This window comes from Heptranchias perlo, chromosome 7 (genome assembly GCF_035084215.1).
Source record: "Heptranchias perlo isolate sHepPer1 chromosome 7, sHepPer1.hap1, whole genome shotgun sequence".
Lineage (NCBI taxonomy): Eukaryota > Metazoa > Chordata > Chondrichthyes > Hexanchiformes > Hexanchidae > Heptranchias > Heptranchias perlo.
Window position 1 is genome coordinate 24907324 of NC_090331.1, and position 19305 is coordinate 24926628.

Sequence of the window (19305 nt, forward strand, 5' to 3'; positions counted from 1 at the left end):
ATTGAAAAAAACTCTAATTTTTTTAATGTCCCTATGATTTTTCTCCCGGGTTGCTTGCAGCAGTGCCCAGGAGATTAATTTTCAATCCCTGGAGACTCCAAGACAATCCTGGAGGGTTGGCAATTCTACTTGGACACCACCATTATTGGAAAGCCTGGACCATTCTGAAGGTTGTGCACTTTACCAAAATGGTTGTTTAGATCGCACAAGATTATTAAGCTGTGCAAAATATTTTGGCAAGGTGCGTTATTATTATGTAGGTACTGTGGCAGTACAATAACAGAAATGCTTGAGCACCTGACTCGCAAACAGAATGGCATCAAATGGATTTGCGCAGAACTGATTGCCATTCGCACTCTCTTAGCTCCATTGGTGAGTTTCGTGAGCTCTGGGCTGAGCTGTTAGATGGAGCAACAGGTCATTTTGAAGCATTTCATCTTGAGGAAGGGGGATAATGAAGGAGTGACTAACCTCACTCAATCACTTCTTCTGTTATCCGATCAATGACTACACTGATACCAATCAGGGGGAAAACAGCCCAATTTCTTGGCCAAAGGTATAGTGACAAACAAAACCCATTGACAAAATGTCTGGGGGTGTGGGGGAGGGGGGATCCTAATCAACATAATGTAAGCTGAATTTTAACCCTCACTGATGAACAAATTAGCACAAAGGAATGCAAGCTTAAGTATATCCTGCCCACGAGCATGACCATATCCTTTGAAAGGTCCAAACACAATCTGCTGATCTATCCCCCAAAATTTAATTTGTCATACATGTATATTCTATCATTTGTTTCTAAAGTTTCTTCATTTTTGTTTCCCAGGCTCAAAGCCTAAGGGTGCTTCAGAGTCATCGATAGACTACCCTCAGCCCTCCAGACATGTACATGATCAAACAAGTTAGAGGATGCAGTAGGAAGCAGATAATAATGTATATTTTATTGATGATTGTGACAAGCACCTTCTAAAGAACATGCTTTAGAAGTGAGGGAAGAGATGGGGACATGAGGGGAGTGGGGTGCAACCCCAAAATAGCCTTTCACCTTGTTTTTTCCCACATATTGGCAGAGAAATGGAAAAAATTAAACAAGTTTTTTAAAGCTGCCCCTTTGAGTTCACCATGCTTTGTCACAATTTGGCCAACTACTGAGACAAGGAGGGCTTCAGACCTGACATTCTGCACATTTTCACCAAAGCATCAAGTGGGTGTATTATATCCATTTAAGCTATGTGAGTGCTGACGAATTAAAGAGAAAAACTGTTTGGCAAAACTCTTCTTGTTTGCAAAGGGAGAATAATCGTGTGTCATTTCCGCAATAATGATGATATCAGTTGCTGGTGCGTTGAACATGATTTGCACATTTGCAAACAAATGAAAAATGGTTTGCCAAATGCATTTTTGTGATGGCAAAATGCTCTTATAACCCTCTATTCTCATCACCTTGCCCAAAAATTTCCTCTTTAAGGAGGTAGCTGCAAAACTCTTATCTGCATGGAATAAAGCCATTTTGAGATGGCACTAGCTTCTTTTTCAAGCCAGCCTTCTGTAAACATTGCATCGCAAAAGCAGCCAGATAATTTTCTTTCTGACAATCTCACTAAAGCCATTTAGTTCATGTAGGTGTCTGGCTGGCTGAGCTTGAATTTCTATAGTTGACAAAAATGTTGCAGGAACACTGCAGCCTTAAAGTGCACAGCAAGTCTGTTCCCGTTGAAACATTTTATCTTATCATTGTGTACGGTTGAGAAAGAGAAAAACAAATACAGGACAAAAGCACACACAGCCTTCAAAAATTTATTTACTTTGTTTTATTTCATATACATCACACGTCAGCGAGAAGAGGCCGGAAGGAGCAATTTAGGCAAACATTTCCCTGTGCTTATGAGGGCATTTGTATTGTGCTTTAAAATTAGAAAATAAAATGATAGGCCTGAGTTAATATAATCTTGCTTGTGTATTGGTGCACGCTGGACCAAAATCATGCTTCTGGCATTATTTATTTATATATCAGCATGGCTTGTAGCATGATGTAAACACAAATAGTATTTATTTTATTTCACTTACCAGGGAAGAGTAGCTAACCAGAGCCTCCAAACCTTTCTGCGTGGCATTTTTTTTACATTCAGATTTTATTTCTTTAATTTTTAAAGCAAAAGTTGAAATGGCTGTTTGGAACCTTGTCCCATTGGAGCCTGTAGTCCTTCCATTGTATTTTTTTTTAAATTCCTGGACCGTCCTCTTGTGATGTAGAGCTGTGACCTGCACCATCAGAATAGCAGCATTAATATTTGTCACCATAAAACAAACTTGTGACAGGATAAATAAATCAATATGTTTGAATAGTCGGATTCACTTCCCTTCAGTAAAACGTTACGTTCAAAAATCTGTTTTTGGGGGCCAGTTAAAACTTATGTTTGCATATTAGTAAATGCATTAAAGCACTTTTACACTAACATAAATTGCATAAAGTTAGTTTTTTTTCATTTTACCACGCATTTTCTTAGCATACAGAGGAAAGCCAGTTGGGTTACTGCAAATCGAGGTCCTGTTGGGCTTGACTAGAACAATCAGAAGGGGAGGTTGCCACTACAGAAATCCCTCCATGGATCTCTATGAGATTTCTGCATTTCCAGTTTGCCGTCCATCACAGCTATTCATTTGGCAGGCATTTCGCATTGTCCAGAGACTAATACGAGGCCATTGTTTATTCCCAGCCAGTGACTGGACATCTCTCTCTGTGAGTGTTTACAAAATAACTCTGAAGAATTCTTCAGGCACCCACTTCTTTGTAGGTTGAAGTAATACCCTGTGCTGGTGCCAACTTGTAGCTTGATGACTAAAGCCTCCGTGGTGGCCCTTGGGTAAATCTAGAGGAGCCACATGTGAGAAATGACCCATTTTAGACCAGAGGCAGACTGTACTTTAACAAAGTCACAATAGCTATTGAGGAAGGCTAGCTTGGTTTTGTTTTTATCAGAGTGCAATAAAAAGGGGGATTAAAACCTCAGTTTTAAAATTTGAAATGAAGGAAAATTGTCCAATACTTATTTATAGTTATTATTAGCTCAAATGCACATATTCCTGTCAATTAAGGGAATCAGTTTTGTTTTTCAAGGTTTCTAGGTGGATTAGACCACTTCCCATTTCTGTAAATTGCATTAATTAAAATTCTGGAGGTTTGCATAAGTCATTGAATAAATAGTCTTCATGTTACACCAGGAGTGCTTTCACTGCAAATCTGCTTTGTGATTTGTTAAAAAAAATAGAGGATCATTTCAGTATCATTTGTACTTGCCTGGGTAGGGGTGCTGAGCTTATCAGTGCAATAAAATGGTAATGTTCGACTAAGCACTATTGTTACATCTTTCCCACAGTCTTAGTGAGGTCTCTGAGCCAGTAGCTGGTGTTGTGGTTTGCGCTTATTGCTCAGAGGAGAGATTCTTGTCAGGGCTGAAATTGGTATTTATGAAGAGAACAATATTTACTGTCGTCCAGGTCTTGTAGGTTGGGAAAGTATTGTTGCCCTTTGAGGGTGATATATGTTCCGCTGCTGCCCCGACACTGAGACATGACTTCATTGCTTGTTTAGCTTGTGCTGATATTTGTGAGTGCGGTGGCTAGTGATTAATCATTTATCTTCCTTTTCTCTAAAATATTTGAATCACACTGCACCAGGAAGGTTCACGTGTTATTCAGAAGAGAATGCTGCGGACAAGCGAAAGACCTTAAAAGGCATGTTTTTTATGGAATAAAAAGCCTTTTAATGCTTGTCCAGCCTTAGATAATTTTATTCACTCCTTCAAGACCTCTCTTTATTTCTCTTGCACCCAGAGACCAGTTTTTAGGGGGTGGGTTGATAGCTTCCCAGGGCTCAGGCCTTTTGTTGTAGCCCGAGACAAATATATCCAGTGAAGCCTTGAACCCTTGTGCAATAAAGAATCTTCGGCACGTTGCTAAGAAATGGTTAAACTGCCATTGCAAAGGAAAGGGCACGGTCAATTGTGCCAAGGTATATCTGGACCACACAGCTAGAGTGAAGACGAATATTCCCTTTTTTAAAAAAAAATCATTTATTTTCAAAGGGCATTACCCAGCCTGAACTTGCCTAAACCCTTGTGGTCACACCTCTTTGAAAAAGGTTTTGTTTCGCCCGTCAATTGGTATTCAAACCAGGTCAGCATTTCTGTTTGCCCAACTTCGCTGCCGTTTTCATTTTAATTTGCACCTGTTGTGCAGTTGTTGGGAAGGCAAGTGCAGGCCCGAGGATTATACAAAGATCATATTATGAGTAGATATGTGCGGTGTAATCTTTTTGTCCCGGCGAACATATATTTTAAAAAACTTTTTTGTTACTTTTTTTTTTAGAAAAAGACAATAACAAACCTTCCAGAAGCAGATATGAAGGCCTGAAAAACAAGAGTTGTAAATAGAAATGATTTCAATGTTTCACAAATTCATGAGAGGAGGATTCTAAACCTGATACAAGCACAATTCCTGTTCCTGCCACTCCTATATAATCCGATAGCTGGCGAGAGTCACTTGAGATAGTTCAGTTGATAAAACCAAAGGATTTCTTTATTAAGAGCATAGAAATCAAAATGAACCTGAAAACTGTTTGAGGTTTATCCAGAGATGTTTTTCTTCCTTCTTCTTCCCATGATGTCATATTACTAAGCTGCTCGTGTGTGAGTGTGTGTATGTGTGTGTGTCTGTTTGCGTTTCTTGTGAGCTGAGTTAAACAGTTTTTGGCAGTGTTGTGTCTGTATGTGTGTAACTGATGGTATGTTTCTCTAGCTAAACTAATGTCCCTGTGTTTATTACTCTAATCTTTCTTGTCTAGTGGTAAAGTGGACAATTTATGTACTACCATGCACACTGAATGACTGGGAAGGCAGGCTAATGCAGAAGCAGCCACCTTCAATTCAGTTCAAAGACCTTATTTATAAACTGTCTATTTTAAGGAATGCTAGTGCGAGTGCATCAGGTCTGTGTGGCAAAATAAACTGGTTTATTTTGGTTCCTGAGTTGTTCTGACATTTGAAGTGGTCTTCTGCATGTTTTTGTCAGTGCTCTCAAGAATTTGGAAAGTGGAAGGCCAGGTACTGCATCCAGGGTAGAAGAACTCATTTGAAAAATAAGTTTTGACCAGGTTCGGGAAAGCACAGGAACAGTAGAGTTTTTTGGTCATTTGGCCTGCAGCCCCATGCTTAATAAAAAGACAGTTTTGTAACTCTATAATCCTCTGTTTTCTTTTTTCTTTTACAGTTTTGAACTATGAGAATGTAGTGGATACGGGTTCAGAAACAGATGACGAAGACAAGCTTCACATTGCGGAAGATGACAGTATTATAAACGCCCTGGACCGGGATTCCAGTCCAGTGACTATGCCCAACCACGATTCTTCCCCACATGGGAACCAAGTACTGTTGCCAAGAGAGGACGAGGAAGGTGAGAAGAGGGACCGTGGCACGGAACACACCTGGCATAGCAGGGAGACACTACCAGTCTCAATAGATGGTACTGGTAAGTCTGCTTATAGGATCATCAATCTAGAAATATTAAAATACGTGATGTTGTCCATACACCAAATTCTTCATTCTAACTTGTTTGACTCAACATGCTGGTTAGCCAGAGGAATGTGCTACAGATGTTTTACGTTCTAAATGTTACATATCAAGTGATGATTCAACCATTGTTAAATATGTAATTTGGTTGCACCCTTCAAAAGCCAATGTAGCTCTATAAACCAGAGGTCAAACTCATAAAAGAGCTCTGCTGTCAGTTTTATGAATCTTGTACCTACCTGAAGTGCTGAGTTTAATTAAAGAATAACATTGGGGAGTAGTGCAGATGCAGTTATTGTTGTTTAATTAAGGCAAAACAACATTACTTTGCCATCTCGTTTAAAGGCTATAGTTTGACACTGAGTTCTGGTTTCTGTGAAGTGACACTAAAAGCTCTTGACTGCTAATTCCTGTCAATCCAAGATCTACAAACTAAGGGTGCAGAATGGAGGTCAGCACCATCTCCATAACGGCATGCTTAAAAAATATCTCCTGTGATTTTGGGGCCAACATACTTTAATATCAAACTTTAAAAGCACATTTAATTTTGAGGCACTACAGCTTGAACATTGACTTTCATTTATTAAATGGCTACCATTTTATTGTTCACGTCATTGTTGATATGTATCTGCTTCAAGTTTTCTGCATTCACAGAATGTCATACTAATGATTGCACTTCAAATAAAAGGGCAGTCCAAACCAAAATATAGAGTAATGCCATTCTCCAAGCTTTTACTTAAAATCCACTCCACTTGTTGGTCTATTTGTTCGCTGAATGCAGCATTCAAGGCTGCAATGCCTCATCAAAATATTTTTATGACAGTCTTCAGTGAGTTTTGCCATATACAGTATAGTAAAAGAGCATATTCGAGAAAACAAATCCAGGCTCTTAAGAAAGAGTCAAGGAAAGTGCCTTAAAATCGGCACCCTTTTACAAATCAAACACTTGCAAAGGATTATCATTAAGTTTAATGACGTTTTTCTTTTTTAATGTTTTTTTTGTTGGAATGGCAAGTCCCGGTGGCACCAACAGGGGAGTTAGTCTGGAGGAATTGCTGGGCCCTCGTGCAAGAGTTGAATCAGCGAGAATTGACACAATTGACACGAACACTGAAGCACCCTGTGTTAACAACTTTATCTGTTACTTGTGTTCCCTTACACACTCTGATTCAGCAACTCCTCCAGGCCAGAACTCCAGCTGGCATCATCAGCACTTATTGGTAAAATATATATTTTTTAAAAACAAAACAATTTTTGGCTTTTTTTTAAGGGATACAATCAGGGATAATACATCTTTAAGGACTATTCAAGGACCTTCATGGGAGGACACTTCCCAGGAGTGTGCATGTCGATACAAAGTTACTTAGAATGTTTCCAAACTTTGGAAAATAATCCATCAGTTATTCCTATTTGATGGAGAGCCATTGGTCTAAAGTGCAATTGGGTATAATGTTTCGGGGATGGGGAAATGATAAACCAGTCGGAGAAACATCTCACCGACGAGGCGATAGTCCTACTTTCTGTTGAAAAATATAATTTAACTACAAGAAAAGAAAAACAATTCACTTACTGTTACAGGAGCTGATATTTTTAACGTTAAAACTAATAGATCTCCTGTGGTACAGTTCATGATGGGTCAGAAGAGACCTTTCTCTTACATAGAATTAAAAGGGCAGCGGGATGGCAGCAGGGGGTCAATAGGCACATGGCAAACCCGACGAATAAAAAATTATCTTTCCCCACGCGATCACGATTTAATTGGTGGCCATTAATCTCGTTTCCGGGTTTGCCGTCCGAAAGCTGCGCAGTGGGCGGACTGCGCACCCGCATGACAGGCTGTCAGCTGGAGCATCTGGATTTAAAGGCCCATTGCTCCAATGGATTTTGCTGGAGCAAAGACCAAAAAGACTCAACGGAGCAGCACAGGGGCAAGGCTGCTCCAAGATTCAACGATGCCTTACTTCAGCTGCTACTACCCAGGGTGAGGAAGAGAAGAGCAATCTATTTTACCCGGCCGACAGGAAGAAGTGCCCTTCCTCTGCCATCAAGAAGGCCTGCCTCGAGGTGGCAGAGGAGGTCACCAGCTGCAGCAACATATTCCGCATCTGGGTCCAGTGCAGGAAACATTTCAATGACCTAACCGGGTCAGCAAAAGTGAGTACACTTACTGATTCGCCTGCATTCCGTGTTGCATATCACCACCCCTCCCCCACCCCACCAACTCATTCGGCACTGCCAAGACGACTCCATCACATCACTCCTCACACCCACTTAAGGCTCATCCTCAACTTACCTGCACTTCCTGAGCACGTCTTCAATTTCCCATTTGTGACCCCACCCCTACCACTCACCCCAATCCTCATCCAATGTGATGTCTCTGTCTCATACTCACCCTCTGATGCACCTCTTTCACGGTCAGCCTCACCCAAAGCAATGCATTCATCAGTTGGCCATTCATCATCACTCACTCACACGTCTGTACTTTCTCCTCTTCTAGGAGAAGAGAGCACAAAATGCACGCAAGAGGGCAAGGACTGGAGGGGGGCCACAACAAATAGTGGTCCTCACAGACGCGGAGGAGTAGGCCCTGGAGATCAGCCCCACCCTCGAATGCCTGTCCATCGGGGATGCTGAGACTGGCACCCCACAAACATCTGGTGACACAACTTTAACATTCATCTCACACAACATGAGTTGATGTTAACAATGCCCTGGCATCTTCAATACCTCAGTATGCTCATTGCAGCAGGACACATCTGCGATGATGCTTAATATTGCTTTCTGTTCTCTTACAGGCCCTTCAATGACCGCAGTGACGACAGAGGGCGATTCCTCAGAGGAGCTGCAGGCCTCTGAGGGCGCACCGTCACATCTTAGCGAGCCATCCACCAGCACAGATATTCACACCTCGGTGGGTCCTAGTTGTCAGTTAATTGGGTTGTACCTGGTGAGTCACCACACACAAGTGAGCACGAGCAGACACAGGTGTCACGGGCAGCTGTGGAGAGTCCGCGTCGGAGGGCGCGCTCCTCTCCAGGCTCTGCTTAGCCGGATGCAGATGCTGAACCCAGGCAGCCATCCTTTAAAAGGAGAAAGATCTAGGGACAGCAGCACATTTGCGAGGTGCTGGAACAGGTGCCATGCACACTCTTCACAATAGCCCAGAGGATGGAGGAGTCCAACTCCTGCATGAGTGGAATGGTGGCACAGGTACATGAGGGAATCTCTGAGATAGTATCGCAGAGACGTGAGCAACTGTCTGAGATAGTGTAGCATGTAACTGCTGAAATGTCTGAGATAGTGTCGCAGGTAAGTGCGGGAATGTCTACGATAGTGTTGCAGGTGAGTGCGGAATGTCTGCGATGGAGGGAAGGCTAGCCTCCATTGAGCTTCAAGCATGGCTCAATAATGAGTCCATTCAGGCTCTGACAATGGCCGTGCAGTCTCAGAGTGAACAACATTCTGCTGCCTTAAACCAGCTGACAGATACTTTAGAAGTGGCCTTACAAGGCATCACACATTTCCTCTAAACTGTTGTCCAGCAGGGTGGTAGGAGTGATGTGGGCCTGACTCAGGAGAGGGTTGAAGGCAAAAGAGGATATAGAAGTGGGGACCCCACTCAAAGCGCTCCCTCGCTTCACCCTTGCCCCCCTCTCAACCAGTACTTGCAATGCTGTCTCCTTCAAGGTGGCCTAGTCAGCCCCTGCATAGGTGAAGGTGGAGCAGCCTTTGGAGGGCCCCTCACGGGCTTCAAAACCCAGACAGCGTAGGCCGAAAGCATCTAAGCAGTCCGGCCATGGACATGCCACCATCTCTGCTGCAGCCACAGGGGATGCACCACGTAGAAGCAGTAGGAAGAGAAAGGCTAAGGATTTGTGATCACGAAGGGTATGCACAAGGGTGTCTGACAGACTGTCATGTATTTCATTTATATTTGGTTTCTATTAAAGTCACATTAAATGTTATCAATCTCATCACTACTGCCACGTCTTGCCCATTCTTGACTGGCTTTTGTGCTGGCGCCCTTTCATGTGCTTCACCATGAACGGCGCCACTTGATGCCACCCAGTGGGTAACTTTACAGTGGGTGTATGTGTAGTTGCAGGACTGTTTTGGGGGGTGGGGGGTGGCTGGTGTTGGCACTGGTCTTTCCAGGTGGTGTGAGGACTGGACTCTTCTCACTTTCTGATCTTACGAGAACTGTTCACATATGAGTGACTTCCTGGCCTCACAAGCAGCCAGGTGAGCCGCTGCTCTGCCCATGGGTTCACTGTCCTCCTCCTCTTCCTCCTGCTCCTTCTCAAAGTGGATGGCGGATGTGGATGGTGGATGAGGCGATGGGACCTCCTCAACCGGTACCCCTCTCTGTTGCACCATGTTGTGCAGGAAATAACACAGTACTATAATGTGACCCCTCTCACTGGTGTGTATTGAAGCGCTCCCCCAGAACGATTGAGGCACCAAAATCGCATCTTCAGCAAATCTATCACATGTTCAATTACAGCCCTGGTGGCGATGTGGCTGTCGTTGTATCGCTGTTGCTCGCTGATGGGGTTCCTCAGAGGTGTCATGATCCTCGTGTGCAGCGCCTATCCTTTGTTCCCGAGGAGCTAGCCCTTAAGGGTGTTCAGTGCGTGGAAGAGGCCCGGGATATTGGATTCCCTGAGAATGATCGAACCATGGCAGCTGCCAGGGAATCTGGCGCACACGTGAAGAAATCTTTTGCGGTGGTCACAAACGAGCTGAGTGTTGATGGAGTGATAACCCTTTCTGTTGATGAACAGTCCTGGCTCTTGTGGAGGTGCTCGGATTGCTATATGTGTGCAATGGATTGCACCCTGTACACGTGGGAAGCCAACCACAGTGTGAAATCCCACTGCCCTCTCCGTCTAGCCAAGGTCGTCCATGGGGAAATTGATATATTGCGAGGCCCTGCGAAACAAGCCGTCGGTGACCTGCCTTATGCACTTGTGTGCAGACAACTGAGAGACCCCGGCGATGGCATCCTGGAATTATCCAGAGACGAAGAAGTTGAGGGCAGTGGTGACTTTAACTGCAACGGCTAATGAGATGCCGCCAGGCCCAGCCGAGAGCTCAGCATGAAGGAGGCTGCAGATGTCTGTGACCACCTGGCGACTCACTCTCAGCCTTCGTATGCACTGCTGCTCACAGAGGTCCAGGAAGCTGAGCCTCAGCCTGTAGACCCTCTGGCGTGGGTAATGCCTATTGCGAAGGCGCTCCCTCCATTGTTGCCCTCTCTGCTCTTGTGCAGGTGCCTGTGGCGCAGCACGGTGTTGTGGAGTTGCAAGTGGCGGAATTGCACGCCGTGCCTGGCGAGGATGGTGATGTTCCTCATCCTCGGATGTAGTGGTGAATGCAGCCATCATGCCCCCCATCCTGATGGTGTCAGTTTGAGGGGGTCCGGAAAGTTGGTAAATATGTGTAAACGGAACAATTCTGAGTGGAAACCAAGAATTTTTAATCTAAACACAAAGATCTCCCAGCCAAAAGTTTGTCTGAGAGAACTGAGTGCCCTGCTGCAATAACTCACCTTTTATCCCCATCTGTCAAACCGGCATTTAAATATCCAAATGGCTGCCGGCTGAAACACGACTCCCTCACCATGGCGTGTTTCACACAGCATGGGAAACACACTGAGACAGCATTGAAATCACTTGCCAGCATAATTAATTACATTCATGCACATTTCAAGTATTTTAAGTACTTGAATTGTTGGTTTAAATATTGTCCGCCAGCTTTAATTGCCGGCGGGACTTCTGGGTTCGGGAACGGCGCGCGCACCCAGATGACTCTGGATCATGCACGTTCTTCAGCGTGTTGGCAACGGGATTCCTGCCCGCTCCAGAAGATCCCAATTTTATTTGCCCCGCCCCCAACGCACCCAGACCTCTGTTTTAAAATTGAGCCCATAGAATCTGCAGCACAAAGAAAGGCCATTCGACCCTACTGGTCAATGTCGGTATTTACACTCCACACAAGCCTCCTTCCATTCTAATTACCTCTTCCCGCCCTGCCCACAAATCCCTCTATTACCCTCGACCTCATGTATGCATGAAGCCGCCCCTTAACTGTGTCAATGCTTCAACCACTCCATGTGGCAGCAAGTTCCACATTCTCACCGCTGCCCGTCATCTTCTGTTACTGCTTCTCTCATTCTCTGTCTCTCCACTTCTCCTGCTTTCTTTTTATCACTTGTTTCTGTTTCAAGTTCTATTTCTTTTGCTCCCTCTACATTTCTCCTTACTTTCTCTCTCTCTGTCTCTCTCTGCCCTTCTAGTTCTCTCTCTTTATTTCTTCTTCCACTTCAGGACGACAGATTGATGGGAGGTGGAGGGTCACCACTTGGGGGAGGAATGTTGCCGTAGCCATAGGCCAGTTGCGGGGGGGGGGGGGGGGGGGGGCGGAGGTTACTCTAGATTGGGATAAGCATTTGGCTGGAGCTGCAGGTCGGCTTTGGAATGTTGGGGGGCAGTTGTACCTGGACAGCGGGAACTGGCCAGGGCTACAGGCTGGACATTGGGGAGGGAACAAATGGCCCCATGGAGCATATATTTGGGAGGATGAAAAGGTAAGTATAATGGTAGGCATACAAACCTTGCAGCTTAAAGTGTGATACCCAGGCATGAAAGGTGGCACCAGAAATAAGTGTGGCGCAAACAAGAAGACGCAAAGCTTTTAATATACAGTAGCTAAATCATGGTGATTGTAATAGCTAAGTGGCGTCAATCACCACGATAGGATTACTTGCCTGGAGGTCCTTTGTGCTTTTAAAAAGATATTCATTTGTAGGAGCTCGCAAATATGTTTGACTGGTCTGCTGTTTCTGATTCAACACATGGGGACCTAAACTGGGTGATCACAAGATGCCACTGAGTGTGCTATCGATGTGATATTGTCCCACCTGAACCCATTAGGCCTGAGACCATTGTTGAACTGTCACAACGTTTAATAATATATGTACATGCACCATTTGCTGCTGTCAGGCTTTAGATAATTCTGATCTTATTTTGTAATGAACAGCCTATCGAATTCAAAGCAGAAATATTCACAATAATAAAAATTGAAAAAAAATCTCATTGACCAGGAAGGTCACAGATTCAATCAGTTGGGGCATTTCAATTGACCACAAGGAAGAGAAAAGTCAGCACAGGTTCCAGCTTCTGATTGCTAATGCAGCAACTCCTTTTGGAAAATATAGGCCCGATTTTAATGTCAGCTCGCCCGGTATAGATGGGATGGCATGAAAATGGCATCAGATCACTTACCATCCCATTTATGCTGGCAGTATAGCTGCCACCATATTGGAAGGGGCCTTCCAATGGGTGGCTTGAACACCCGCCTGTTTGTAGTGGTAGGCCCTTTTGATGTACATAGGTCCCCGATTGCAATTTTGAGGTACAAATGGGCAGAGCATGCACCGCGCACACTCTGCCCATTTGTCCCAGAGGTGATTTCAAAATATGCCCCCACGTCTTTTTAGATCTAATTTATGTGAGATCAGGAGGAGCAGGACTGTTCTCCCGGGCTTCACAAGAATACTGTGGGCCACTGCCAGCCTGGGCTTACCACCACCTCCCCCCCACCCGCTCCCCAGATCTATCTGGTTATGGCCAGGCTACAGCATCCAAGCCAGTCACCCAGTGAGCTGCAGCGGGCGCCCGTTCAGGGTGTGCAACATTAACTGAGGCTGGTGCCTCTCCGCTGGTCCAACAGGAGAGCTCCACCAGTCAGCCGCTTCAGAGATTAAAATCTATCTCTGCATGCTTGTGGCTATCAGGTGATGTCCCCCACGGTCAAACAGCCTGGCAACACTAATGCTCACACATGAAGACTGGCTGCCAAGCCCTTAGACCAGTACCTCAGTGTATTCGCCACTTTCAGGAGAGCAGAAGTAAACTAAACTTTCAACTCATGCTGAGAGACGTTGCTGATTTTGGTAACTTAGCTCGGTCACCACAGCAGGCAATGAGGATTGCAAAACTTTTTAAAATTCTAAATTAGGGTTACAAACTGTGCTTCTTTTGACTGTGCATCACTATTTCAAGAATGTTCATGAGGTTGCCCATATAATTGCAGTGTATGCATGAGATGTCCAGGAGAATATGACCGTATTCACTTGAAGCAGCAAGTAATTTAGTTTAAGGCAAACTGTCAAACGACAGTTGCATCTCTGACCACCTGAAAAAAGGAAGTACGTGTCCTGTGGGATATTTCAAAACCTCTTTAAAAACCGGTGACTGGCAAGGCTGATAGCACATGCACTAAGGGAGGGATGGGGCATGCAGTTCAGACTGGATGGACCTGTGATTAAGGCAGCCCATCATATTGTACTCCCCCTCAAGTGGCTGTGAGCAGAAAGACGGGCAGATTACATCTGCCTTCACCCAAGTCTTATCTAAGCACAGTGAGATATCTTGTCTATTTTTGAAAGAACGGATATCGTTTGTCAAGAGGCTTCTGTCCGTCCAGGTTAGAATCATAGAAGTTTACAACATGGAAACAGGCTCTTCGGCCCAACATGTCCATGTCGCCCAGTTTATACCACTAAGCTAGTCCCAATTGTCTGCACTTGGCGAATATCCATCTATACCCATCTTACCCATGTAACTGTCCAAATGCTTTTTAAAAGACAAAATTGTACCCGCCTCTACTACTGCCTCTGGCAGCTCGCTCCAGACACTCACCACCCTTTGAGTGAAAAAATTGCCCCTCTGGACCCTTTTGTATCTCTCCCCTCTCATATTAAATCTATGCCCCCCTCGTTATAGACTCCCCTACCTTTGGGAAAAGATTTTGACTATCTACCTTATCTATGCCCCTCATTATTTTATAGACTTCTATAAGATCACCCCTAAACCTCCTACTCTCCAGGGAAAAAAGTCTCAGTCTATCCAACCTCTCCCTATAAGTCAAACCATCAAGTCCCGGTAGCATCCTCGTAAATCTTTTCTGCACTCTTTCTAGTTTAATAATATCCTTTCTATAATAGGGTGACCAGAACTGTACACAGTACTCCAAGTGTGGCCTTACTAATGTCTTGTACAACTTCAACAAGACATCCCAACTCCTGTATTCAATGTTCTGACCAATGAAACCAAGCATGCTGAATGCCTTCTTCACTACCCTATCCACCTGTGACTCCACTTTCAAGGAGCTATGAACCTGTACTCCTAGATCTCTTTGTTCTATAACTCTCCCCAACGCCCTACCATTAACGGAGTAGGTCCTGGCCCGATTCGATCTACCAAAATGCATCACCTCACACTTATCTAAATTAAACTCCATCTGCCATTCATCGACCCACTGGCCCAATTTATCAAGATCCCGTTGCAATCCTAGATAACCTTCTTCACTGTCCACAATGCCACCAATCTTGGTGTCATCTGCAAACTTACTAACCATGCCTCCTAAATTCTCATCCAAATCATTAATATAAATAACAAATAACAGCGGACCCAGCACCGATCCCTGAGGCACACTGCTGGACACAGGCCTCCAGTTTGAAAAACAACCCTCTACAACCACCCTCTGTCTTCTGTCGTCAATCCAATTTTGTATCCAACTGGCTACCTCACCTTGGATCCCATGAGATTTAACCTTATGTAACAACCTACCATGCGGTACCTTGTCAAAGGCTTTGCTGAAGTCCATGTAGACCACGTCTACTGCACAGCCCTCATCTATCTTCTTGGTTACCCCTTCAAAAAACTCAATCAAATTCGTGAGACATGATTTTCCACTCACAAAACCATGCTGACTGTTCCTAATCAGTCCCTGCCTCTCCAAATGCCTGTAGATCCTGTCTCTCAGAATACCCTCTAACAACTTACCCACTACAGATGTCAGGCTCACCGGTCTGTAGTTCCCAGGCTTTTCCCTGCCGCCCTTCTTAAACAAAGGCACAACATTTGCTACCCTCCAATCTTCAGGCACCTCACCTGTAGCTGTCGATGATTCAAATATCTCTGCTAGGGGACCCGCAATTTCCTCCCTAACCTCCCATAACATCCTGGGATACATTTCATCAGGTCCCGGAGATTTATCTACCTTGATGCGCGTTAAGACTTCCAGCACCTCCCTCTCTGTAATATGTACACTCCTCAAAACATCACTATTTATTTCCCCAAGTTCCCTAACATCCATGCCTTTCTCAACCGTAAATACCGATGTGAAATGCATGTCTTCATGTGCATCACTGGCCAGGACAATAGTGTTTGGGTGTACGACATATTAGCAGCTATATTAGCATCTCGGAAATGTTAATTCTAAAAGGGGACATTCTGCAACTTTGTGCTTTTGGCGGATGGACGGAAAATCGTGTGCATTGTGCGCGGAATTCCCGATACGCATTCTTGGCAGGTAAGGCTCTCTGCTAAGAAAACAAAGCCGGACAATTACCTCTTAACTACCAATGTGTTTAGGACAAGATCAGTCTAAAATTTCACCTGGAAAGCCCAACATACAGTACCATAGGAACATAAGAACAGGAGTAGGCCATTCAATCCCTCGAGCCCACTTCACCATTCAATTATATCATGGCTGATCTGCTTCTCAACTCCATCTACATGCCTTGGTTCCATAACCCTTAATACCCTTGCCTAACCAACATCCACACCTATGCACATTGCCAGCAGGAGTCATGGAGTAATGATCAGGAGCGAGAACCCTGGCTGATAGTTCCTCTTCCTAACCCAGGGGCACTATAGTTGTATTTCCTGTATAACTATATTAAAAATTATGAAAAATCAGCTTTATATATAAAAGTGTGCTGTAGAGGGTCGCTATATGGAGTTGGTGCTGGTAGGAGGGTAACACGTCAACAGAAAACCTATCACAATATTTCATGTTGTAAATTTAAAGCTGTGGATCATGTGCTAGGTGTTGCGAATTTAATAATTCACAATCACACACAGGTTTAATTTTTACGCTCAAAAAATATGTCAACATTTTTTTTAAATTTCCTTGCTACAGTAAAGATGATTCACAATTGCATTCATTATTGCTGGAAAGATTTTTAACTGTTAACAGTAAAGTTAAAAGGTAATAAAGAAATAACTGAGTCTAGTAGAAAGATAAATATGTTTAATTAGGGTAGAAGATGATTGCTAAAGGAAATGCAACTCCTACAGAAAGCACTAACATTTTAAAATTAATCTTTTATGTTGAATCCCTTTCAGATGTCTAATGAGAATAATGATTCTTGGTGTTGTTAACCTTAGGATGTATGCAAGGTGTGAGCCCTGTTCCTGTTGTTGCAGTGTGAATCACGTGCTACAGTTTGAGTCATATGGTGCAAGCTTGGGTGTCTCCTGTAAAAAACATACCATTAGCTTTGCTACCGACTGTTGTGAAGTGTTTAGATGCTCCATATATATTATATATACATAGTATATACTATGTTTCCTACATTACAACTGTGACTGCACTTCAAAAGTACTTCATTGGCTATAATGCGCTTTGGGATGTCCTGAGGTCGTGAAAGGCACTATATAATTGCAAGTCTTTCTTTTATATAGAATAGCATATCAACCTTGTGGGAGTGTTTTCAGGTAGTAGCACTTTGAGAAGAGTTCAGATGATATTGATAAAACTCTCAGTTTATGTCCTCGTTTTAACCTCGTGGTGTGTTAATGCTTTGTGAAAAACTCCCCGCTGCATTTCACTAACCTAAAGCTGGAGGCAATTTGAATAATATCTATCCAAGGTGGCTGTTAAATTTTTGGGTCCTTTCTACCCTTCATACTCTAGATTATTTCAGCTGTCATATCTTAGATCACTCTCCATGAGTGAGCCCCAACTCCCCATGCTTTTGAGAATGTCTATCCTAGCCTTGAGAGCAAGGTAAGCTTTCAGTAACAAATGTGGAATAACAAGCAGAAAACCCTGTCTACTAATTATTCTTAGGCTATTTGAATTTATATTATAACTCCACAGGATCTCTCTCCAGTCTTCAAAAACAGTAGAGCATCACATCAGACTTCATCTTAAGTTTAAAATATTAAGTGAACAAGCAAGTGATCTAACTGACATAATGCAATAATGTATTTACAGTCGGAAGTATTATCTAACTCCTTAAGTGGAAAAAGCAATAAAAGAGTTGCAATCTAATACAAAGTTATTCTTTTATAGGTAACCTTTATACATGTAGTCCTTTTCTTTCTTGTAATCTTTTCTGGCTAATCTATTTTACCCTTTCCTGAGAAGATTCTAATCAACTTGACTTTCTTCTACTAACTCAATTTAATGCACAGGTTCAGCCACTCATATACCCTTTCACTAGTTACCAAAGCTTGTTTAGATTATCAGAACTGATACTTAGATTCAAAAATAATTTGATGTTGTACATTTAACTGAAAAATGCCTGTGTTTGTTCAAAAGTAGCTTGGTTCCTCCCCTTGAGCCTACAGTTAAAAAAATAATTTAATCTGCCCTCGCAACATACATATTGAATGCGGTGGTAACGTGTGTTTGCTATTTCTCACTGCAGCTGGCTTTAAACTGCATTCATATTGTGACTGGAATTAAAGGGACAACCACCAAGCCAAGCCTAAACAAACAAAAATACAACTTTTTTGACACAGTGTATTAAAATGTATAACACTTATTCGCTTTCCTGTTCACAATCAACCAGATTTGGTTTGGTGCCATGCGTTAATGGTACGCATTAATGCAAATTACCAAAAAGGGGCTTAAAGAATTAGATAAATCGAGAATATTACTCCCATAACATCACAGCAGTCAAAATTAGGAGAGACATAGGCCTAGAAATTTGATCCCTCTGCCTGACCAGATAGGCCCAAGGTACACCCAATATTGGGTGTCGGGCCTTATTTAAATGAGATCTGTGGACACCTGTGCATCCCCAGTCAGCTCCGCCGGAAAAGAGGCTTAAAATTTCATAACGACCCTCAGGTAGGTCATTAAAGGGGAAGGGGATGCGTTTGGGAGGGGTGCAACTTAGATAGGGGGGGCAATTGGGAGGGAAAGGCGACCGGGAGAGAGTCAATCAGGCAACTGGGATGTGCCAGAAATCAGGAAGGGGGACGATCAGGACAGGGGGTGATTGGGACACCAGGATGGGGGTCAAAACGGCGATCAGGAGGGGGGGTCGAGGCGGTGATCGGAAGAGGAGTCGAGGCTGCGATCAGTGTCCGGCAATGGCCAAAGGATTGGTAAGGAGTGTGGGCGAGGCGCCATCGAATTTCTAGGTCATAAAGAATTTTTATCGAGGCTACAAAATGCTCTCTGCGAAAGTGCTCACAATCATAATGCTCGCTACAATAGTATTTTCTAGGATGGTGCTAACAGTGCTCACTATGACAATGTTCACAGTGCTTGCTATGTCAATGCTAACAAACTCACTATAGCAGTGCTGATAGGACTCACTATTATAGTGCCCGAAGTACTCACAGTGGCAGTGCTGAAAGTGCTCTGTGTTCACCATGACTGTGCTAACACATCTCATTACAACAATGTTGAACTTGCTCACTACAATAGTGCTTGTTATTCTACTTCTGGCAGTAATCCCCATGACTATGCTGACAATGCTAACTAAAAATACTTACAACAGTGTTCTTCTCTGACAATGTTTGCACTTACAGTATACAAGCACATTCAGGAATCTTCATATCTGTATCCAAGATCACAGCTTTGTATTTTATCTATGAGGATGAAATTTGCCTACATATTAATGAATATGTCAGCTCTGATATCAAAC

General features: G+C 43.5%; 1 protein-coding gene across 1 annotated transcript in view; it reads left to right on the plus strand.

Annotated features, from left to right (window-relative positions):
• Positions 1-19305, plus strand: part of zeb2b (zinc finger E-box binding homeobox 2b) — a 129419-nt gene that overhangs the window by 78499 nt on the left and 31615 nt on the right. The window contains exon 3 of the mRNA XM_067987187.1: positions 5269-5526. Within this exon, the coding sequence (XP_067843288.1) occupies positions 5269-5526 (258 nt within the window). The remainder of the gene's footprint in view (positions 1-5268; positions 5527-19305) is intronic.